The sequence below is a fragment of the Pimephales promelas genome, chromosome 20, assembly GCF_988280905.1.
Source record: "Pimephales promelas chromosome 20, fPimPro1.hap1.1, whole genome shotgun sequence".
Taxonomy (NCBI): Eukaryota; Metazoa; Chordata; class Actinopteri; order Cypriniformes; family Leuciscidae; genus Pimephales; species Pimephales promelas.
The window spans coordinates 27,136,449-27,162,708 of record NC_142788.1 but is presented as its reverse complement, the minus strand read 5'-3'; the positions used below and the strand labels follow the sequence as shown (position 1 = coordinate 27,162,708).

At 34.8% G+C, this 26,260-nt stretch overlaps 1 protein-coding gene across 1 annotated transcript; it reads right to left on the bottom strand.

Annotated features, from left to right (window-relative positions):
- On the bottom strand, window positions 1–25,352 carry LOC120463483 (ankyrin repeat domain-containing protein SOWAHC). The gene is made up of 12 exons (XM_089124193.1): window positions 25,107–25,352; window positions 20,656–20,717; window positions 19,440–19,673; window positions 17,126–17,239; window positions 14,284–14,340; window positions 13,019–13,120; window positions 12,848–12,859; window positions 5,811–5,897; window positions 5,651–5,704; window positions 2,874–2,946; window positions 1,948–2,037; window positions 1–1,692 (listed from the first exon to the last, which is right to left on the bottom strand). The coding sequence occupies exons 1-12, from the start codon at window positions 25,228–25,230 to the stop codon at window positions 1,508–1,510; spliced, it is 1,194 nt and encodes a 397-aa protein (XP_088980319.1). The 5' UTR covers window positions 25,231–25,352; the 3' UTR covers window positions 1–1,507.
- Window positions 25,353–26,260: the final 908 nt, after the last annotated feature.

Sequence of the window (26,260 nt, the reverse complement as noted above, 5' to 3'; positions counted from 1 at the left end):
TTATCCAAAGCACAATTTATTTGTCCTTTTATATAAGAGAAAATAATTTACATTATGTGGGTAACACCATCAGACGTAAGGTTTACTCAACATCACCCCCTTTGGAATGCAAAAGACACTTATTGTAATATAAAAATAGGCTAAAAACAAAGTTAAAGACAGCAAAAATAAAATAAACGGCTTCAGCAAAGGATCTGAAATTGATAAAATTATACATTTAAATATTTTAAAGGGAATTTTTTTTTTCATAGGGATTAGATTTGTATTGTAAAATCCTTGGCTGGGATATTATTGGCTGATATTATTTTTCACGGTCCACAGAGCCTCGGTTACATCATCATAACAGAAAAGATATTTCAAAAGGTGGAGCAAGTCATTACATCTCGTTGAATTAATTAAAAGTTTTTTTTACACTGAAAAAAAAAACATTTTTTAATAATTATAATTTTATATTGTTTATTTATATGCTATACATGTACACACAATATGAAAATAGGGTATTTTTTGGTACATTCTCACCCAGCCATAAACTGTGGTTCTGACATTTTAAGTTTTGTAAGGTGAAAATAAGGCAAATAAAATACGGCGAATAAGTTGGACTTAAGATACACTATGTAACTTTTATATTCAAAATTAAGTCAAAAAATCATTAATCCTTCTTCCAAAAAGTGTTTTTGTCTTACCCTCAATCACTATTGTAAGCATATTATAAGCCTATTTATATTTTAGACCTGTCGTGGAAATTGTGTACATACGCATCTCGTGTCTCATCATATCTGCAAATAGAGAAAAGTTGCTTATATATATATATATATGTATATATATATATATATATATAGAGAGAGAGAGAAGCATTGACATAGTTTGTGATACTGAGTTGTTCATACTTGCTAAAAACTTTGGATCATGAGATGTAGGGTAATTTAAAATGCATTGTTTCATTGCTCAGTAAAAGTTGTACATTTTTAAAGGGATACTCCACTTCTTTTGGAAATAGGCTCATTTTACAACTCCCCCAAAGTTAAACAGTTGGGTTTTACCATCTTCGAATCCATTCAGCCGATTTTCTGTTATTTAGAAGAATGTCAGTAACCACACAGTTTCTGGTCTCATTGACTTCCATAGTAGGAAAAAAATATACTATGGAATTCAATGAGACCAGAAATATTCTAATAAATATCAGAAAATTGGCTGAATGGATTAGAAAACGGTAAAACTCAACTGTTTAACTCTGAGGGAGTTGTAAAATGAGCCTATTTCCAAAAAAAAAAGTGGAGTGTCCCTTTAACCTCTTAATTGAACAGGTAGTAGAGCAGAGAACATAAGACATTACATCACAACATGTCACATTCTGCTGTGGCCGAATAGCTACTTAAAATGTGAGTGAAACTTCATCATACTATTTGTGTGGAGAAAAAAAAGCAGCAAAGAAAACAAGTGCGTTTTCATCTGTAAACCATCCGATTGGCACTAAAGCGAGACCGAAGATGTTTGGACGTCGCACAGTCTACCGTGAGAACTTTCTGGGCCTAAACGCAGGCAGCATGAGCTGATGAGCAACGGTCCTCTCCTCCGGGACGGCCGCGAGCTCCTCCGCCGATCCCCACTTCTTCATGGAGTGAAATAATGACGAGATCTTCCTGTTCCTGCGCTCTCCGGCCTGGGTGAGACTGTGGCACTCGCTGACTTCAGCTTGGAGAACAAAACATCAAAGCAGAGTTAAGAAGAAGACCACACTGCGAAAGAAATAACATGCTGGAGGGACAAATAGGGTGAAGGCAAACAGTCTAAAATTGATCCACGAGGCACCCCGTGGATTCAGAGAAACCACATGCCAGCGCTAATGTGGAAAACATCCTCAGTGCTGCTGTTCCACATGTGCCACAGGTCTGAACGGACTAAACACCCACATGTTACAGAGCATTTATGCATAGAAAAACAACTCACAAAGCTCATGGTCTTCTAATCGTGTATCCCGTAAATGGAGGTAATGATGTGCTAGGCGACCGCTGTAGTCCCGCAGGTTCTCCTTAGCTCCTGTGAACATGTTCACATTTCAGCAAGGTTAAATTGAGCAAATTAAGCGGTAAGATTTAGTGCAGCACAATTACACAACAGTTCAATGACAAGTAAATGATAAACACGACAGCAAATGACAATGTAACCTGCTCTCTAAAAATGACTTGCATGTTTTTCCTCATACTTTAATTAAATAAATAGTTGCATGTCACCAAACATGTTGAGAGAGAATTATTAAGTAATAAATAAATGACAAATATTTTAATAAAGTTACTTCAAATGCAGTGAAATATGGTAAATTGTTCATAAAGAAACATTCACCTGATATATCAGGAAGAATTTGCTTTACTGGAACATTTGACATGTTAATGTAATTGTAGGTCCCACTTTATATTAAGTGGCTTTACGTACTATGTACTTACATTGAACAATAAGTACAATGTATTATTGTGTTCCTGTTGTATTGTAAAACACTTTTGCTGCTATTGAGGTGTGATCTGGGTAAGGTTAGGGACAGGTGTGGAGGTATGGGTCGGTTTAAGAGTAGGTTAAGGTGTGAGGGGAGGGTCAACTGTGAAATTACAAATGCAATTACATAAAGTAGTTATAGCTGTAATTACATGCTGGTATTTTTAAAATATAAGTACAATGTAAAAACATGTATGTACACAATTAGTACATATCAAATGTATCAAATTATTAATTTCAATGTAAGTACATAGTACTTAAAGCCACTTAATATAAAGTGGGACCTAATTGTAAAATGAAGTCTGCTTTCAAATGAATTCAAACAGACATTCTTGAATGAACGAGATGAGACAATTTTCAACAAAGTTTGTGAAGAAAATACTCACCATACGTCCTAACCAGCAGGTCAAATATATGTCGATGTCCGTGCAGTGCTGCAATGTGTAAAGGTGTGTATCCCTGTGAGAATAAGAATCAATATTAAAGATTGTCAAGAGCATGTCTAGATCATATTTCAGCTCAAAATCAAAATAATATAGATATATATTTAACAAAAATAAATGCCATTATATTAACTATGAAGATGCACGGTGACATTTTCGTGAGAATTTAGCCCATTTTACTCAGTCACAGATTTGGCCACTATGACTAGTGGTTTTCCAAAGTTATCGAGGGCTTGGAGCCAGAAGTGGCTTTTAACAAACTTTACAGGAGAGACAAAACAAAATTTTGACCACGCTTCAATCACCTGTATTATTAACCTTAAACCACAAACATTGCAACCACAGGCATACTTACATGAAATTAGTATTTAAGTAAAAAATGTATGGCATATTAACACAATGAATATGTTCTAAAACAAAAATTCAAACACGTCAGATACGCCTTTTTGTTGCTTTATTCAGTACAGTTTGATACTGTAAGATAGGCGTTTTTGGCACCATTGGATAGAGCTCATCGGGACCTTTATTTTGATATAAAGAACTCATATTCGTCCAAAATGCCACTTACGCCCCTCTGGCTCCAAGCCCTCGTTTTGTTCAACGTTTAGACATCAGTACCATGGGGAAAATCTGCCATATAGATATTTTTTTCACAGATATCACAGTTCACTTCGTGTATACAGGCAGGAGCCATCTTAGAAAATAGTCTCGATAAGTCGATCCTCGAAAGCCGTTAATACAGTTCAGATCACTCTGGTTTGACTTGTCGTGACTGTTTTCCAAAGATGGCGCCGCCTGTATACATGAAGTGGACTGTCTTTATAAAGTATCTTCTTATTAAACAGTCTATACACTTACAAAGTTCTCAATGCTACGTTTTGCATGCATGGACCCTCATTATGTTACTGTGTTAGTGTGGGGATATTTTGAGCCTTGTTAGTGGTATAAACTAGCGATTTCGTTTTACTTAGTAAATACCCCCAGTACTAGCGTTATACGCTAAACAGTTTTTAGAGATAAAACTCTTTACATTCGATTATCATGAAAAAACAAATCTCAGAGAAAGATTGACTTGGTACCGATGTTTTATTAGACCAAAGGTTCATTTTGCACCGGAGTTCTCCTTTAACGTCAAGCATTGTATGAACAGAATTTAAATAATGTGTCAATACATCAATCCTTCTTAAAAAGGTTTTTTCAAAAAAAAAAAAAAAAAAAAAAAAAAAAAAAAAAAAATCGCAATAATCTTTGTCCTTTGTTGCTATTGATATGAAACAAAGTCTCAATTTTTAAATTACGTCCATTTTCTTTAAAAATTCAAAAACATAAATAGCGTTTTGGCGCTGTGGCGTGAGATCGCTCTGGCGCAGCTCAAGAGAAGCAGCAGCGCTGATCTCTCTTCCGGTTTAATAATACCAGTCACAGCGCGAAATAAACATGAATGAGCATCTGAAAGTGTGTTAAAAGATAGAGTACAACTTATCGAAATCCGTATCATGTCACACTGATTCGCTCAATCAGCGTTTCAACCGTGGAAAGACGTCAGTTAAACAGCTTGTAATCAATGTCATGTATAATAATCAGCTTGTAATCAATGTATATGCATTATAATCTTAATTTTCTTCAATATTAAATGCATATTTGAATAAATCTGGCAATTTTTTATGACAGCCACCATTTAAATGTTTATATTTCATATAATCTTCTTATTATAAAATAAATAAAAAGTGTAATTTAAGTGTTTGTATAGCTACAAAACAGTTCATTATTACATTCATATTAGGCTAATGAAGCCTAGTAGGCTACAACTAGACTCCCATAGTTTACAGCATTTAAGAGATTTGATTCCCTTAAGAAAAATTGCCATTTATTGTAACTGATATCCAAAATAATCAATATTGAATCGAATCTTAATCGAATTGCAAGCTTGTGAATCGAAATCGAATCTAATTGTGAAATTTGTCTCAATACCCAGCCCTAATTATAAGCATTTATATTTTAGACCTGTTGGGATGGTTTATCGTGGGAAATTGCGTACATGCATCACTCGCCCGTCCGTGTCTCGTCATCTCCATAAATATAGAAAAGTTGCTCCGCACAGTGACGAAGAGCCGAATCTCAACCAAAACTATGTTCTTCCGCAAAATGCATGCAGTTTTTTTTTTTTTTTTAATCTAGAGGTCCAAAATGTACATTTAGAACCTTTAAATATAATATATTTTTACTTTGGAGTGATGATGTTATGTGTGACATTCACCCAAACAGAAAGAGGTTTGATAAATCGCACCACAAATCAGAAACGATAAGGAAACTGACGGGGGTGAAGGGAAATTCGACACTCACCCCCTAGTGCCCATGTCCCAATAATAATAATTTAAGAAAAACATATCACAAGAGAATCGGAGAGCGACAGAAAGAAGAGAAGAGGGGGAGAGAAAGACAGGACACAAATGAACTGAGGTTACAGCAACACAATCTAATGACAGAATCATAATTGCCTGGTAATTGAGTGAAATTGCTTTGCTCTGAGCCTGCTGTTGGAATACATGAAGACATTGTTTAAGGGAAGCTGTTAACATGACAGAGTTTGATTTATGAACAGACATTCTCAAACAGCGCCTGGATTCATTTGCACAGCTGGGCACCCACATACCCTTTCAGAGGAGTTATGTCAGAAGCGGACATCTGAAAAAAGCTTGGCGCACACGTGAGAAACATTAACCCATGCGTGCTGTCACATCCAGGGTGAGTGTAAGGTGACGAGTACTTACATGCTGTGAGAGAAAAAGAGACACAAAAATGAATGAATTGGAGTGTGGGCATATATGCATTTGTATTTGACTCAAAGTGAATATATTTCGGAGTAATATCTGTACTTACTGCCTTCGTATTGATGTCGGCTCCTGCTTCCGCCAACACTGTGGTCATATCTTCTTTACCGTGTTTCGCAGCCCAGTGTAGCGCTGTCTGCAAGACATTATTGAAACATTACATTTCTAAAATATCTACATATTTACATGAAATATAACATAGCTATTTAAATAACTTCCTCCTGTACAAAGTATGACATATGACATCACAATAGTGCCACGAATTTGCTTACATTTGAGCAAGAAATCGTGCAAAATCATCATGTATTTATAATTATTTCATTTATTTTGATATTTTCCTATGTCTTCATTTTTATTTTACCCTTTTATAAAATGTATTTATTTATTACAATGGTTAATGCATCACAATGGTGCAGAATTTTAAGTATTCCATCTACAAACGTAATTTATATATTATAATATTTATTTACTTGACTTCGTTTTAATATTTATTTTATTTATTCTTTCAATTACTCATTTTAATTAATAAATCTGAGCTAGAGATTGTGCCGAATCCTAATATTCCTTCTAATATTATTAATTCATTATATTTATTTGTTACTTTTTATTTAAATATTTATTTATTTTACTTTATTTCAATTTTTTTGTTTTAGTTTATTTAAATATTTATTTGTTTTACTTATTCACTCAATTCAAATCACTTCACTTTTATATTATTTATTTTTTAACTCCTTTTTGTCTACATTTTTTTGGTCACTACATAATTCTCAAATGTTCATCTCCTGTTTCAATTTTTATTTTTTTTTAAATATATAATTTTTTTAATCAATCATTTTTCAAATTGTTTTAAAATTGACATGGTTAGGATTAAACTTTTATTTATATATATATATATATATATATATATATATATATATATTTTTTTTTTTAGTGTGGTCTTAGACTTTTGGTCATCACAGTTAGTCTGAATCTTCATATTGGTTGTTTGACCAGCTTGTTCGAGCTAGTACATGATCGTCAACCCATCTGATTCATCTTGTAATACATCATTTCCACTCCACATGTTCATTCTCTCCCACTAGGTAGATCCCCACCCCCCTAACGCCACGCGGTGGAGCGGCCCGTGGCTCCCATAGGCTGCCAGCGGGCCCCAGCTGTGCACAGAGGGTGTGGAGGGGACGGTTTCCTGCCATCTAATGGCGGTCTAATTACAAAACAACAAACCAGTGTGCCCACTGCGGGGGGAGCACAGGCCTGTCACGGGGTGCAAGATTGATGATGTTGGTATGACCCTCTGATGGAGGACCCACCCAGGCATCAGCCCGTTGACAAGGCCTGTCAAGAGGAGAAGGGGCCGCACACCACACACAAGCTCAGATGCGTGAGCTTCTAAACGCCCGACACTCTCAAACACGGAGAATGGAGGTGATGTCTATTGATCTCAGCCTGAGCGACACACCTCCTTTATCAGAACTCTTCACATATCAAAATCAACCGCTTTAATGTGGGGGTGCATCTCAATGCTTCAGTGGATGTTATTCTGCAAACAGCATTAAAATGTAAACTTTTCTCTGCATCTGAAATGCTTTTTTAAAACTTTTCTGCTGATGTAAGTTGGGTCACGTGGGGGTGGAGAAATCACAGCTGGATGTTCACAATCCAATCAAATTCAGATGAATAAAATACAGTTCTAGCCTATATTATTTTCCGCAGAATTTTCTGTAGCTGAAAAGATTGTTTGAAACAGAGACAAAGTTAGACAAAACGCATTCTCATAATCTCCATTAACAAGTTGAACGCATTCATTTGATGCCTTTTCTGTTTCTGGAATGTTAAAACAAACCTCTTAACCAATTTCATAAACTGCATCCTTTTGCATCCATCCATGCTTTTAAAAGAATATTGAAGGAATACAAAAAAATTAAAAATGAATAAATTAGATTCTAAAATAAATAAAAAATTCATGCTATATGTAGCACATATCAAGCACAGAATAAAACTATCTGACCTACATTTTTTACAAATGAATTTTCTGTTTCACTCATTTTATTGCATTGCGAAAAATACCATTTTAACACTGATTGCAAAAGAAAAGAAAAAAATCATAAGGTCTTATTTACTTCAAGCTATTTCCGCTGATATTACTATATATGTGTGTGTGTGTGTGTCATAATGCTTTTAGTTGTATGACATGGATATTTTAGGAATATACAATATTCATAAAGAATAATGTATCCCACAATGCAATAAGCTCTAAAAATGTTTTAGTAGTCTCTTCTGCTCACCAAAGCTCAATGTATTTGATCAAACATAAAGTACAAACTAGGGCTGTCAAACGATTAATTGCGATTAATCGCATCCAAAATAAAAGTTTGTGTTTGCATAATATATGTGGGTGCACTGTGTATAATTATTTTATATATATATATATATATATATATATAAAATAATTATACACAGTGCACCCACATATATTATGCAAACACAAACTTTTATTTTGCATGCATATATACATGCATGTATATATTTAAGAAAAAAATATTATTTATATAAAAATTATTTATATTTATATATAATATAAATTATAGATACATACATATATATATACAGTATATACATGAAAATATTTCTTAAATATATACATGCATGTGTGTGTATTTATATATATAAAATAATTATACACAGTGCACCCACATATATTATGTAAACACAAACCTTTATTTTGGATGCGATTAATCGCAATTTATCGTTCGACAGCCCTTGTACAAACAATATTATGAAATATTATTACAGTTTAAAATAATGGTTTTCTATTTTAAAATGCAATTTATTCCTGTGATCAAAGCTGATTTTCCTCCAGTCTTCAGTGTCACATGATCCTTCATAAATCACTCTAATATGCAGATATACATAAAAGTATTTACTGTCAATTTAGATCAAATGAATGAATAAAAGTGATAATTTCTTTAAAACTATACATCTAAAATGGCAGCATATGAACCAGAAGCAGCGTCTATCAACTATGATTTTAGTAACTGACCAAATTTAAGACATTTTTACACATGCCGCCACTAAAAATGACAAAAAAATGTATATTAACTAGGTCACGTGACAACTATATACTGCATTCTGCAATGTTTTTGTCTGTACACAGTACGCAACATATCTCCAGTATTGTGTATTGTTAAGCACATGTTCTGTACTAAAGGGAGGGTCCTGTCTACAGTAGGTGTTTCCAGTCCGGCTCGCAGGACATATTGTGATAGATGAAGTCTGGTTCCCCTATCAGCCGCTCTATTGTTTCCACTGTCGCACCCTTGAGATGGATTGGTTGGCACACATGCTTGACTGACAGCCCGACAGGTCTCATGGAGGCTCGGCGTGACGGACGACGGTCAACAGGATGTGACGTCTCCTACCCTTGTTACTCGGGTTCCTGTTTTGGCCTGGCGGGGATCCCTTAACTCTCACTAACCAAATAGCACCTTTGTGATGACTACCAAAAGAGACATATTCAATGCGGCTTTTAAAGAAGAGAGATGGATAAATGATGTACTCACAAACTGGGAAAGGAGGAAGTCCGGGAGGCATCAGGAGAGGACGACATGTTGGAGAAAAAAAAAAAAGAGAAAGAGATGAGCGCACAGGTGGCTTTTCATTTACGCTTATCTTGTTGGTGGACAGAAAGCGAGCGGTCCTGCTCGAGTGGCTCAAAGGAAGCAGTGTTTACGTTGCATCTGAGATCGCGACTGTTTATTTATGGGCTTCACTGCGAGAGGTTGAATTGGAATTTTCCCCCAAAGGAGCTTCCAACGTGCGAAAGGAAAACAGAGATAATGCGTGTTGTGTCGGGTTACGGGCTCGGGGTGAGGTGTAACTTTAGTGACTGAGAGGCTAAAGGCAAAGCTTAGCTACTTAAAACTTAAACAATAGAGGTGACAGAAAAGATCCAGGACAGCAAAAAATGAGCATCTTTGACAGCTACACCGTAAAAAAAAACTTTAACTCTACTTTCTATTGAACTATCGAATGTAGACAAAGTTGACTACATAAAATGTTAACCAAAGTAATTGCCATTTAGTTGGACCAACTTAAAATATTAGACATTAAAAATATAGATCTTATGCTCAGGTTGATCACTGTTGATGCACTTTAATAATTTGTATTTTTGGTCAAAGCATGGGGATTTATGATGACAAATTTGTTATTGAGAAATGATAGATGTTTTCGCTTTCGCGTGTTTTTGATTATTTTTAGTTAGCACATTTAACTTGCTTTGGCGTATAGAAGTAATTCTGTATAACATTTTCAGTTTATTTAAAAAACTGATACACACAAAGAAGTTCCAATGTATCAATGTATATATTAACTTAAAATGCAAGCTGACTGAACATGGATCTACAAATGAAAAAAGTAAAAACATTAATTTTGAGTTAATAGAACTTACTTTATTATGTTGGATGAATGCATAGACCCACTTTAATTAAGTTGGAACAACAATTTCTCCGATATAAGAGGTAAAATCTATATAAAAACTGTTCCTTTTCTCACACAAACCGCTCGTTTCATGTCTTAGGCCATCAATGTGTACTTACATTTACGAGTCATTAAATCATGTTTAATTTGGACTTCTCTGTGCATGCTCTTTGAGGTGGTGACCATAGACCTCCATTATATGACTGACAGACAAGAACGGTTTGACCTAAAAATATCAAAATTGAAACTACTGCGGAAACAAAGACACCTACATCTTGGATGCCCATGAGGTAAGCTAAAACATACCAAAAATTAATTTCAATGTGAACTATCCCTTTAAAGGGTTAGTTCACCCAAAAATGAAAATTAAGTCATTAATTACTCACCCCCATGCTGTACCAACCCCGTAAGACCTTCGTTCGTCTTCGGAACACAAATAAAGATATTTTTGATTAAATTTGAGAGCTGTATAACTACCACATTGGCTCCTAAGGGACTGCCTCTTGACGGCCCAGAAAGTCAATGAAGAAAATGTTTAAATATCCCAAGTGACTACCGTGGCTCAACTATATGTTTATCAAGCGACGCGAATACTTTTTGTGCGAAAAAACAAACAAAAATAACGAGTTTATTCGGCTATTTCTTTTCTTCCTTGTAGGCCAGAAACGAGACTTCCTTAGATTTCCACGGCGCATGCGCGAGAATTGCGATCTGAAGTAGTGCAGAGCGGCTCTGAAGTAGTGTAAGCAGATCGCAAATCTCGCGCATGCGTCGTGGAAATCTAGAATTACATTTAGATTACATTCTAGAATTATTTAGAATTACAACTTCAATTTCTACTATAAATCAGCTCTAAAGTGTTCATGTTTTCACTTGCGGACGTCTGATCTCAATGGACTAAACAGAAGAGAACAACTCTTTCACAACAAAGAGGGCGGAGCCTCAGAGCCACACCCATCTATTACACAAGCGAACTTCGAACTTTCCAATCGAACATTGTTTTGTATATCAGGGCATTTAACACAAAAGTTTTTGAGTTTTCTCTCCCAGTGGTAGAAGGCAAAATGCCAGAAAAGACGTCGGATGACCTCTCAAATCAGCGTCTCGCAAGCGCGCTCGCCCTGTACCAAGTCAAGAAGAGGTGGCTCACTTGGCATGCCTCTTCGTTCAGGAAGGGGGGCATCAAAGCCACCTGGGGGTCAGACATACCACCTTCCTGGGGACATGGCGGTGATTGTTCTCCAATTAATCCCAGCCTGCTCTATTACTTTCAGATTATCTTTAAGTGGTTGAAGTCTTTGAGGTGAGCCCTAATCTTCCCGCACTTCAATGGCCGCCGTTGTATCTTGTCTGCGCGGGGAAGGCGAAGGGCTTAGAGGTTCTTAGAAGGTGGTCTGACACAGGACAGTGTGAGAACTCCGGCCCAGGCAGCGACCACAAACACCGACTCAAAGCTTTTAAGCGCACAGGGGGGACAAATAAAAGGATTTGAGCTTGTTTTTGGGGGGGTGAAGGAGCTAAAAAGCTATCTTTCATAATCCTTCTGAAAATAAGCCTTTGAAATGCATGATTGGGCTTGAGCTTTGCTCTTTGGTCTGTGTTGCACCTGGGTACGAGAGTGGAAAGTCGGTAACCTTGCAAGGGGACACGGACACGCTGCTCACTGCGCTGGCAAATGTAACGGACTCACCGATCATCACTAATGAACTGAAGATGCTTAAAAAAGAAAAGTGTTGAGGAGGAACTAACTATATTTTTATTATATGGAGCTTTTCCAACAAGTAATAAAACATGATTGAAAGTGATCCTGGCTTGGAAAACTATAATACAGTTTGCCCAACACTGAAAAAGGAAGAAAACAAAATTCAACTCACCCCCTTTTAGAAGACAAATCCAGGAGAATTTAAAGAGAGAGAGAGAGAGAAAACCCCATTAATGAACAATTTGTTGTACAATCACAAAATTAGGTTTCACTAAATACTTGTAGAGGTTTTGATCTTGTGTACGCTACCAGTCAGGTTTGGACACATCTACTCATTATTATTATTAATAACATTTTTCACATCTGAAATGTTAGAAGATTAGTCAAGTCATTAAATCGAAGAAATATCACAAATGTAATTAGGTACTGATAACATCTTTTTTTTTTAACAAGTTGCATCCTAGGACTCATTTAAAACAGAAATATATACACTTACACACACAAACATACACATATATATATATATATATATATATGAAGAGTTCAGATGCAAAAGCCTCTAAATGCCATTTGAAATTTTCTTCTTTAATGATGATTTTTGTCAAGCTTATATATTTAAGTTCAGTGATTTCACTTAAATGGCAATGATAATTACCTATTAATTGTTATTTAAGTGAAATTACTGAACTTAAATATACAAGTTTGAAAAAAATCATCATTAAAGAAGAAAATTTCAAATGGCATTTAGAGGCTTTTGCATGTGAACTCTTCATATATATATATATATATATATATATATATATAAAATTTGATCTAAAATTTGATCTGAAATAGTAAGTTAAGCATGCATTCCCAAACTTTTAGCTGGTAGAGTAAGTGTAGTGTTGTAGGATTGGTTGCAAACTTACTGAGGTAAAGTCCTGGTTTGTTCCAAGCATGTGAAGACCAAGAAACATTAATTATTAAAAGTGAGTTCATGATATGAGAGGCATGCATTCTAATCATATAAGGCATTTATGCATTCAGGCGCAAAGCGACACATTATAAGTACGACACAGGACACATAAAGCTCTCTTCACCTTTTTATTGGCCAGAGAAGAGTCTTGTTTCAGGAGCTGAATGAGATGAGACAGTTTGCCACTTGCTGCCGAGAAGATCCACTCTTTCTCAAGAGGATCCAGCTATGAACGAAATAAATAAGAGAAGCCATTTACATTATTGAAATTATGCAAATTTATTATTATTTTTTTAAAGATTCAGTATCTCACTCATAGTCCCATTTCTAGTTACATTTACACTACTGTTCAAAAGTTTGGGTTTTTAAAGATGTTTTGTGTTTTTGTCTCTAGTGCTTTATTTGATCAATACACAGTAAAAACAAGAATATTGTGAAGTTTTATCACAATTTAAAATTACAGTTTGAATAATATATTGTAAAATGTAATTTATTCTTGTTGTGATCAAAGCTGAATTTTCAGCATCATTACTCCAGTCTGAGTCACATGATCATTCAGAAATCATTCTAATATGCTGATTTGATTCTCAAGAAACATTTATTATTAATATTATCATTATCATCAAGTTTGAAATCATTTTGGAAATCATGATACATTTTAATCGGGATTCTCTGCTGGCAAAAAAGCATTTATTTGAAACATACATTTTTGTAACATTTATTTATGTGCTTTTTATGTGTTGGTGGTGGGTATTATCACAAAAGAAATGAAAAGAAAGTAGACGAAAACGAACAAAATTTTTGAAAAATGTGTCTTTAAAAAATACATTTTTAATGTATTAAATTATTTGAATGGAAAGATAAAAGCATAAAAATATAATGTAACATTAGAAATGTCTTTACTGTAATGTGTCCTTATACTAAATAAAAGTATTCATTTCTTTCTTTCAAATAACCTCAAAATTTTACACGGTAGTGTATAGTCCTAGCAAATGCCTTCTTACCAAGTAACCTTCAGAGAGTGCACATAATTCAAAACATTTACCATGGCAAATCTATTAAGAAAAAATAAGTAAATAATAATTAGGAGATGCTTTTATCCTATGCAACCGACAGTCTTTCTAACACGGAGTAACCTGAGGTTAAGTTTCTTAATCAAGGGCACAAAATCCCTTGTTTTTTACTGTCAAAATACTCATAAATTAATATTGGATCTCTTAAAGACAGTCTAGCAATTTCTCTGTGGTTTAATTGATGACAGTGGTGGATAAAAAAAATCCCCCCACAGTTTTATTGTAGCAACAGTAACTACAGAAACAAAAGATATTTGACTGTAACTATACCATAATAAATGTTTCTTCTAATGCGTGTATGATTTATTATACTCACAGCCACAGCGGTGGATCCCAAACTGCTCCCGCAATCCTCATCCTGCTCAGATTCACTCTGGGAAAGAAACAGCACATGATACAATTGAAATCACTCACAAAACCACCAGGAAGTATCACCTGTGAAACTGTACAGTTAGTAACTATATATAAATAATCTGAGTTCAGATCGGCAGCCATGTGCTTCCTCTTCCTGTTCTGTACTTAAGATATGAGGCGAGGGAAACCCAGCGCTGTCAAGAATTAAAAACACGTATTTACAACAGCCCACAAAGACATTAATAGACCCCAACAAAGATGCAGTAAACACAGCAAATACAAGAAACACCCATAATGCCGCTCTGTGCATCAGTACGCAGACTTACACTGAATACTAGAAACAAAACTTCCACGGACGTTTACCTCATAAACACAACAAATCTGCTCATTGAAATGGAAGGACGGCATAAACAAAGGATAATTCCCTCAAGTTGACCTCTTCTCAGGTCACACAACCATTAAAAAAACGCTTTAAACCCGCGAGAGCCACAGGTGAACGATTAGCTTAGCCAAATTTCCCTAACTATGTCTTTTTTTTTTTTTTTTTATGGTACGCTGTTTTACCAGAATCCGCTCGCTTTGTGAGCCAAAGAGAAGGTGAATTTCTCTTTATGTACCAAAGTGTCAGTCACAGTGATTAATGTGAGGGAAAATGGAGCGGTTGGGTCATTTTTGCAGTGCAAGTGCTCGCTAATCGTTCTCAGGACAGCGTCCGATCAAAACACTTGAGCTCTTTCATATAGGCTACGCTAACAAGGCCTCGTTTCCTAAAGACTGCAATTAATATTTGTGTACCTGTGCTTAAACAGGAACTAAGCCAGACATATTTCTTTTTAAAACAAGAATGTATCCGGGCATATGAGTGACTAAATATTAATATTATTAAATATTATTATTTTTCCAACTGAAAATCAACCAGAAATGTAAGCAATAATCAACACAGTAGCGTAACCCGAACGCAGTAATGGATACCACAACAAAAGAGATTGTTACATTGTAAAATATTCAAATATGTAACCACATTTTATGTAGATGATTTCAGCTTCAGTGCATGACATTAATAATTCTTAAGAAGGACTCGCTTCTTGGAAAGAGCTTTCGGGCGTGAAGAGCTTGAATCAAGTTTGCAAGTGTTGTGGTTGACAGAGAAGCGTTTAATGCGAAAACAAAACCTTCAGTGTCTTAAAGCTCTGAGAGCAAAATCTAAAAAGACTCAATATGATTAATAAAATAATAATACGCATCAAAATAAAGCATGAAATCTCATGTTCCAACATTATGCCGTAATAAAACCTTGCCGCGTCTCAGATTGATCTGCATACAAATGTTTGGAGGGCACAGATGATACTTTTCTCTATAATGAGGTGGAGCATGTTGCTGTTTTGCACAACAATAGAAAGCTTCTTTCAAATGTAAATGAACGTGTCTTTCATGCTGTCACCCCTGGCTGAAATGTGGCCTCTCAAATCCAGCTAATTATTCTGGCGCCACCTTTTGGTTAGTCGTAATATTACAGATATCAAATGAGCAGCTTGTTTGTGGTGCTCTTGAGGTGAATTACTGTGCCAGCTTTTCATTGAATGACAAATGAGGATGAGACAAATAATGAGGAAACATATATTTTTAAAAAAAGGTAGAATGTACCAAGTTCTTATAAATGTCATTTTCATGTAATATTGATGTGGTTTCATGTTATCTAAAACATTTCGACGGGGTGTAATAATCAAATATAAAGTTAACATCCAGTGCATCCATCATTTTCAAAAGAGTTCTCAAATATTTTCAATACCTTTTCTTTTAAATCATGAATATCATGACGTTTTTGGGGTTTCACAATAAAAAATATATAATGCCAAATTACTTTATATATTTGTATTTATTGTATTTTAAATATGAAATATTAAAATATAATGGTATATTAAGAAATTAGAAATTAGATTTCATTAGATGGTGAAGCCTCCTAGAAATATTGATTTTAAAATAAAACATTAAAATATGTTAAGACATCTGAATCATTTTAGATCACGAAACAAGTTTGTAGAGGCCATTGTCTGTATGAAAAGCATTTTATGCATTTTTAAAGGTATTAAACTAATACATCCTGAGCCTTTTCGTTCAGTGCTTTTGTTCTAATTCATTAGCAGCTCTCAAACCAAACCAAATATCTTACCTTACGAAAAAGAAGTTTATTCAAGTGTGCCTTTAGTATACTTCTTTGAAACTAAAAATAAGAAAGTATACTTTCAGTTTATTTTCCCTGTACTTCTCAGAAGTATACTATATATACTTCTCAGAAATATACTTCAAATTACACTTAAGTGTACTTGACTTATACTGAGAGAAAAGCTAGTATATTTGTCCTGTTCTTGTACTCAATCTTTTGATCCAGAAATACTTAAAAGTATAATTAAGTATTCAAAGTATACTTGTATAAGTATTACAGTAAAAAAGTAAACTACTAGTACCCATAAATTCACTTGCAGTGCACATGAGATACATAATTGTAAACTAGTTGTGCACTTACTGTTACACTTATAGTACACTTAAACATATAATTTTATGTACTAAAAGTGGGCCAATTTAGTGGGCCAACTCCCAAGCGATATTAAAATAGTACACTTACAAGTTTACTACTAGTACATAGTGACATTAGTATACTTACTACATAATGTATACTTAAAAATATACTTGAACATTACTTAAGTATACTACATAAAATGAACTTGAAATATACTTCTTTTTCGTAAGGGTAGTCTGTGATCGATTAAAAACAGATAAGGATGCTTGAGCTACTCGGCTCTAACCTTTGACCCCGAATCCTTGTCGAGTTCATCTTCTCTGTCTGATGCTGAAAGCTCCTCCGTCAGATGTTCTGGTTTCTCTGCCTCTGCTGGCGGTGAGAGGGTGCCGTCTGACTGCTGATCACAAGAAAAGGAGAAGTTTCACTAAGATCACTTCACTGCACTCAAACCAGCTGATGCAGACAAAACATCAAGTTCATGGGCCAAACGTACGGTGGAATAGAAAAACACCAGCAAATTTAGAAAACAACTTGATCAACACATGTGCTGCAAATACTCATAATGTACATGCAATCAGGATTTACTTTTGTGAACACACACAAAAAAACTCACTTTCAGGTCATTAAGAACACCACTGACTAGTAGACAATGAACTGTAAAGCATGTCCCAGATTTTCTGGTGTTTTTCTATTTTGCATGTGTTGTCTTCAGTAGCAGCAGCACGTTGAGCTCTCTATGCCGCAGTACGAACGCATTCTCAGTTGACATCTATACAAGACATCCACTCTTTTCTCTGAGATCCTGAAGGCCAAACTATAGATGGTATGTCATGACTCATTGCCCAGAGATAAATGCAGCCACTTTCATGCTTTCGTACAGTTTGTCTGTTTAACAGTTTTCTAGACACAATTTCAATGTGGCTGAAGTAAGTGCTGACAGGAAATTCACACTCTTGTGTGTTGAACTGTATGCGCTATATGTGTGGGTAAAACTGCCAATCCTCGACCCGTATTATATATTTAAGTATTATGTACATGCTATCATCGTTTTTTTAATCCTATTTTGAATTAGATTTATTTTTATATTTTCATTTTTATTTATTTCAACTTGTAATAAATTCGTCATGTGGGTTTTGGTTTTTTGGTAGTTGTTTTTTTTTTTTTTACTATTTGGTTTCATGTATTATATCATTTAGTTTTTTTAGTACGAATTTTAGCACTTGTGCCAAGGCAACATTTCATTCTTTTTTCCATCTAATATTCATATTTGTAATTTTATTTCAGCTTTCTTTTCAATGAACAGTGTTTTTAATAGTTTTAGTTAACTATAAAAACCCTGTCATCGTTCTCATAATCAAGATGTTTGCCTTATAGATATATCCCACTTTCAAGTAATTTTCACATATAAATCATACTGACAGTGTTGCAATGTGAATGTTGTACTATATATATATATATATGCAAATTTGTTAATCTATATACTCAATGACATTGTGCACAGACCCAGTAGTTGTTTTGTTAAGGTCAATGGAGATGCAAGTTTCGAAATACGATCTAAAGATGGCTTCAAGGCTTCAAAGATATATGAAGATGATCTTGAAACCAAACAAAACAAAAAGCCATTAATCATTCCAAAAATTCAATTGTACATGCTTATGATACTCTCCCTTGCCGTAAGTCTCAATATGAGGTTCAATATAATGCTTTTAACAGCTGAAGTCCTACAGCTAAAGATAAGGCAACTGAAACAGTGTTATCTGCTTGTGACAAGCTTTCTCTTATCACCAGCTGTTTCTTTAATCCAGCTACAAAAGCTTTAGCAAACAGTCTGAGGAAAACACTGGATTCTGGGTGATATCCAGGACAATGATTAATAAAGACCTGAATTTCAGAGAGTTGTATACTATGATGCTCTTTAGTTGATGCGAACATATTTAATGCAAGTCTGACTGAGACTATGACATACTTGGTCAATAATAACTCACTTATTTGGAAAGCAGAGCATATTATGTTTAATGGAATTACGTCACATCATAAAATATTACTGAAATACTGCGGTCAGCTTACTCAGACAGATTCCTCTTTAGGTCTTCTCATTTTTTCTTCTCTATTATGTTTTTTTTAGTAAAATCACAAGACAAGGTGATGAAACTGGTCACCAGGGAAAAAGTTATCGTGTTACTCCCTAAAAAGTAAGTAGTTACTACTAGTAAGTTTTTATGGAAAGTAATGTTACATTGCTTCTGTGTTACTTTTCTGCGTGTTCGTGACTCTTCTGTTCGAACTCGTTCATCAAAATGAATGAATCTTTTTTCGAGTCATTTCGTTTGTTGAATGAACCAAATGACTCGAAAAAAGATTTGTTCATTTTGATGAACGAATTCGAACAGGAGAGTCACGAACACGCATCGCAGAACAGAGCAAGGGGAGCATTTGTGCTTATAAAACTTAGTTTATTAAGTTTAAGTAAATATAAATAAAGTTAAAGTTATAATAAAGTTAAAGTAATTACTGTAAGTTTAAGTTATAATAAAACTTAAGTTTTTAATTTGTTTTTGATAATAAATTTTTATTTTCATCGTCTGATATCCACTCACATGATCTGTCTGGGTCGGTTCTGATGCCTCTGAGACTGTAATCATGGGTCCTGAGCACCAGGCCACCAGTGCTGGCTGTTTCTGGGCTGTTGGGTTATGGTTCTGCCCTGGATTAGAGATCCGGAGCTCATTTTGTGGGTTCGGATGAACCTGCTTGATTGATTCCCCAGCGCAAGGCTCTCGCTCTTGTATTACTTGTCTATATTTCTTCTTCAGGATGAGATATTTCTCTCCCTGAAATAAAAAAAGGACCCATTACCTCCATACTGTTATTTAAAAAAAAAAAATGGTTAACCAAAAATAAAAATGACCTAAATTTACTCAAAGTGAAATTACACAAAATTAAATATTTTGTCGAAAGTCCAAAGCTCTCGTTCAGAAGACTTATAGCATTATAGAGGAGGGCATTTATGGTGTTTTTTTATTCCCTTCTTGCACATTATTGAGGAAATAAAATGATTTTGTGATATGAAAAAGAGAAGCTTGGACACTTGAAAAATATCTCCAAGTCATATGGATTTGGAACAATGTTAAGATGAATAAATGATGATAAAAATGTTAATTTTGGCATCTTTAGCACAATCATACAAAAATAACAGTGCATCAATCAAGCAATTCAGCTTAGACCTATTAAATTGATCAAAAGCGGCATTAAAGATATTTATAATGTTACAAAAGATTTGGTTTTAACACATTTTCCACAAAAAATATGAAGCAGCACAGCTGTTTTAAACAGATAATGATAGGAAATGTTTCTTGCACAGCAAATCAGCATATTAGACTGATTTCTGAAGGATCATGTGACACTGAAGCCTGGAGTAATGATGCTGAAAATGCAGTATTTTGCAGTAATTACTGTATTTTTGATTAAATAACTGACAAAGTCTTACTGAACCCAAACTTTTGAATGCCACTTATGGCTGGAAATAGGGATATTTTTTTTAGATCAGATGGAAAGGGATCTCTTGCGAGGGGAAGTACACGTCTAGGACAATGGTCCATGATCATAAGGGTGTGGGCGGGGTATAACAATGATGTGAGAAAATGAGACCGATCACTGTGGGAATAGAGACGTGTGTGACTATTCTTCAGGGACAGGGAATAAACACGATCGCATTACAAACACAACGATGCACTAACGATTATTTAATGAGACAAAGCGAGGAGTTAATTAGTTTAAACTCTGCAATAATGATCTGACAACACATGTACTCACATTCTCAGATTTCACCACAGCAATTCTATCAATGATGAGCTTGAAATCGTCTCTGTATTTGGCTGTAGGAAAAAAAAAAGAGAGATTAGGAGATGATAATCATGTTTTCCCAGCATGCTTTTAAAATATTTCTTAAAAGAAAGGTTACTCGTACAATATGACCTTGCAGTAGTTCTTTGCTTTGTAAATCTAAACTAAACAATCCACCCAAACATTGTTGTTCACGTCTTTCCAAACTGTGAGTTTCTGTCTTCTCTGGAATAGAGAAGTAGTTAAAGGGATAGTCCACCCAAAAATGACAAGTCACCAATTTACTCACCCTCATGTTGTTCAGAAACCTGTATGAGTTTTTTCCTCTGCTGAACACAAATTAAGATGTTTTGAAGAATGTCTGTAACCAAATCATTTCGGTTCCCATTGATTTCCACTATATTTTCTGTCCATACAATGAATGTCAAATAGAACCGAAACCGTTTGGTTAACAACGTTCTTCAAAATATCTACTTTTGTGTTCAGCAGAAGAAATAAAGTCATAAAGGTTTGGAACGAATTGAGTAAATGTCAATTATGACCAAAATAATAATAATAATTTGGGTGGACTGTCTCTTTAAATTTATTTAAATAAATATTTTGTTTGTTTTCCAATGGAAAAAAATAAAGTCATACGGGTTTGGAACGGCATGAGGGTGAGAAAATGAAGACAGAATTATCATTTTTTGGGTGAACCATCCCTTTAAAAGCAACATTTACAGGTTTGAGACTGACACTAAACCTTGAACACTTGTTTATTCATCGATTTGTTCTGCACACTATGGACTCTGATTCCTGGCCTGTGGGAGTTTGTGATGTTATGCAACATCCCTTCAGCACAGACAGACTGCATCAAGGAGAAATCAGAATCTGGCTCCAATTACTATACTAGAATAGAAAATGACAGGGAGGAGACCTGCGCAAACAAATCCTCCATTACTGCGTTGCTCATATGCCTTTTTAACGACCATTCCCAACGGATCATCACTCGGATCCTCCCAGCGCTGGCTCGTAGTTTTATTTAGATCCCAAAGACTTATTTTCCCTACTTCAATTTCATTCCATTGCCTTAAGGAACATTTATTTTTGCTTTCTTGGTGGCACAAAAGGAGTACTAAAGGAGTAGTTCACTTTTAAAAAAAACCTTTTGCTGATAATTTACTCACCCCCATGTCATCCAAGATGTCCATGTCATTTTTTCTTCAATCGAAAATAAATTAAGGTCTTTGATGAAAACATTCCAGGATTTTTCTCCATATAATGGACTTCAATGGGAACCAAATGGTTCAAGGTCCAAAAGACAATTTTAGTGCAAACTGCAAACTGTTCAAAGGGCTTTAACGACACCAGACAATGAATAAGGGTCTTTAATAAAGAATTTAATAATTAAATTAATAAATAATTTAATAAATAAATTTAATTTAATAAATAAATAACAAAGTTTAAGTTTTATAAGCTCAAATGCCGCCTTGTTCTGTTCTGTGAATCTCCTATTCAAACTCGTTCATCAAAATTAATGAATCTTTTCCTGAGTCAACGCGTTCATTTCGTTCGTTGAATGAACCAAAAGAAACGAAAAAAGATTCGTTCATTTTAATAAACGAGTTCGAACAGGAGAGTTACAAACGTGCATCACAGAACAGAGCAAGGCGACCATTTTAGCTATTAAAACTTAATTTTTTTTTTTTTTTAAATGAGTGATCGCTTCGCTAGATAAGACCTTTATTTTATCGTCTGGAATCGTTTAAAGCCCTTTGAACAGTTTGCAGTTTGTACTGAAACGGTGTTTTGGACCTTGAACCGCTTGGTTTCCATTTTTCCTTGAATAATATTGATATCAGTGATTACTTTTATATTGATATTGATATATTAGCACTAATATATTTAGTTAACATGTAGAAGTGAAAAAAGCATTGTGATTGTGAACTTTTTTTTAGTAATAATTTAATATTTTTTTAAATCATTTTTTTTAATAACCTTAGTAAATAATTATTGTATTGCTGATGAACATTGACAATAAAATGGCATTGTCAATGAACAATAAAAAAAAAAAATTTAAATAATATTTTAAACTAAGAATCTCATTCTTGAGACTTTCGCATGAGAGATATGTCTTGTTTTATGAAACATTTCACCCTTTTATATGTAAAATGCCAGATACCACAAACAAACAAACCTAACGGTAGAAGAGTGGGAATGTGGTATACTTTCAAACACATCACATTACACAATGTGATTTATAAAGGGTTTAACAATACCACTCAAACTGGATTGTGCCATACAGGCAAAACATATCCGAGCTTGGATCTTTAAATGGAGAATGCAACCTTTAAACACAACCTTTCCGTTTTCCTGCAAGGGGAAAAAGATAGGGATGACATTGCAACACGGCATCCACCACAACAACAGGAAACCAACCCTAAGGGAAGTCGACACTTAACAGAATTCCTGTCATAATACTGAGAGGAACACTGTTTAGCTTTCTGGGCAAATGCATTAGTCTACGCTGGCCAACTATGAGGACTCTACGTTCCCACAACTGCCCGAGATCCCATCGAAACCACCATCCTAAAAAGGACTGGAGTCACTATAACCCCAGAATTAGAGCATGTCATGCAGGCTGATGCGGTAACCAGGAATAATTATGATAATTGGTTATATGTGTCAGATGGTACCAGATGAAGGCAGATTTTGAAACTTCTGTACACAACTGCACAAGCACAGCTGGACGAAGCATTAAAAGCCATTACGGATAATTAATTCATACATTTATGTCTGACACATGTATGTAGGATTAAATGCAACATCTTCTAATTTAATTACTGTTTAAGTGGTTTATGAGAACGTCATGCCTGTTATTTAATTTTATATGGTCCACTTTGCTGCAGACAAGCCCTTTATTATAGACAAGTCTTTTTTTTTCCATGAATATTTTATGTTCACACACAAAGAACTAGTGGTTAAACCACTATTTGTTTTTCAACGACAGAGGCTTGCTGATAACTATACAATGGGATTTTAAAGTCACTGTGAAATCCAAATTGGTATATCTTTTTTAATGGAATATTGCAGTGTTTATTATTATTATTAAAAGATTTCTCTGTGCAATTTTGTTTTTTTGTAATCTTTAATCAAAATAACTTTACCCTCTTGATATCTCTGATGAAGTGTTTACTGGTGCGTGGGCGGGGCAACCCATCACTCACATGAGATCCACCAATGGCAAACTACAACCATCCAATCAATTCCTGATGGACAAAATCAAATTTTTCTCGTTCCAGAACCCGTTTCCCTCATATAACGTCACAATAGAGAAGAAAAGACTATTGAAACTTCTGTTTCATGCCAACTTTGAGCAATATTTGCAACTTGTAATTCACAAAAAAAAGCAATATCCATTGAAAAGACTGTTAAAACTGACAAGTGAGAGAGTTCACTCAGACAAGCAGCTACAGATATCATTTGATGCAAATATTGGTCAGTTTATCACCTTATATAGCCTATAGGCCTATCAGTAAAACATTTGGTGCATTGGAGCCATTAGAAAAGCATTAGCAATCAAAATAAGTGTGCACATGAATTCTCAGAATTTGGGTAGGCTATATTCTGGTTAATGTAAGCTATACAGTCCTTCCTTGTGTCAAATACATGTTTTTTTTTTTTTTTTCAATAGTTTGTTTTTTCCACAACTGTCAAGAATATGCACATTAACAAATTCACGCTTTTAGCCTATATACATGCATATGCCAGATGTGTAATTCAGATTTATCATTCAGAATCTGCCTATCATCTTAACGTGGTTATGCCGATCAGTTCAATGCATTAAACAATTTTTACAAGGCCATATTTTGATATTGAAATATGGATCAAATAGTATAAACTACACGCCAGTGAATATTCTATTTAGAAGTCTGTCATGGTTTGGGAATGTGGGGGCCTTGCTGGCCCTTCCTGAGGGAGTGAAGGAAATGACACAATTCCATGTGTAATTCTATCTGTTGTTGGTAAAGCTTTTCTAATCTAAAGCAGATGTTTGCCACAGTTACTTTTTAAGACACTAACAGCCATTTATTTAGACCTCAAGCAGAGCAAAAGCACAGTACAATGCTGATTTTAGAATGAGAAAAGGTGCCAGATACCCCCATTAACACTAAGCAATTCGACTAAATGAAGATGTCTGTAATAGTTGATCTACACTACACTGCCTCAGTTACGTCGCCCGCTCGAGTGTTGCGTTTTTATGACGGGATATCACATTAAAATTGAGTTTATTAAAAAAAAAAAAAACTTATAAAAAGACCGAGCGCGTGCTGTTTCATTTTCATTCAGTGTTGCTAGTGTTTCTCGCGCTGCGTCGCGTGCTTGCAGTGTAGATTAGGTGTAAAGCAAATGTGAAAAATGTCATATTCTCATTTACTCACCACGTAGCTGCAAATCGCTATGGTTTATAAAATGCTTATATGTTTTGGACAGATCTGAATTTTTGACTTTTCCTCCACAGGAACAGATGTAATCCAGTAAGGACGCTTCACTGATTTCGCCCATCTCTGAAAATAAACAGTAATTTTACAACAGATGAGCTCTGGTCGTGATGGGTTCTTCTCGAAGATGCTGAAGCATGGCTTTGCTGGAAGCCTAGCTAATTACTGAAGAAGAAAAGTGTACACAGGCTGGCCAAGTTCACTCCACCCAAATCTGCTGACAGAACCTCCCACAGTTAACTCTTTGTGCTCTGACGAATTCATAAATGACTTAATGACTTAATTTGCATCTCGTAATGAGAGCTCTGCTCGCCTGGAGACTTATGTATATAAACACAAAAATTATTATTTTATATACACAAACAAAAATCTGTGGGAATACATTAATTAATATTTGTATAAATTATAGGGTAAATAAAATATATATATGAAGAGTCCAGATGCAAAAGCCTCTAAATGCCATTTGAAATTTTCTTCTTTAATGATGATTTTTATCAAACTTGTATATTTAAGTTCAGTAATTTCACTTCAATAACAATTAATATGTAATCCTCATTGCCATTTAAGTGAAATCACTGAACTTAAATATACAAGCTTGATAAAAATCATCATTAAAGAAGAAAAATTCAAATGGCATTTAGAGGCTTTTGCATCTGAACTCTTCATATCATGAAATTAAAACATAAATAAAACTATAACCCTCATTTTTTTGTGTTGCATGATACTAGCAAATCCGACAGTGACAACTTACCCCATATAGTTTAACAATATTAGCTGCTATTGTTGTCACAAAAGGGATAGTTCAGGTTTGGAATGACATGAGGGTGAGGAATTAATGACAGAATTTTCATTTTGGGTGAACTATCTCTTTAATAACATAATGGAAATAGCCCTTTGTAACCAAGACTTGATGGCTACTGCTATCCAGAAAGTGCAACTAAGACTAAAAGCTAATTCAACTGGTGCATTTCCAAGGTGAGCTCATCTGTTAATGTTTAACGACTGGACATTTCGGGAGGGTAACATTCTCCACTGGACACTCATTCAGCTGATATAGCAGTCAGTCATACGCTCTATCCTCACTGTCATTAGTC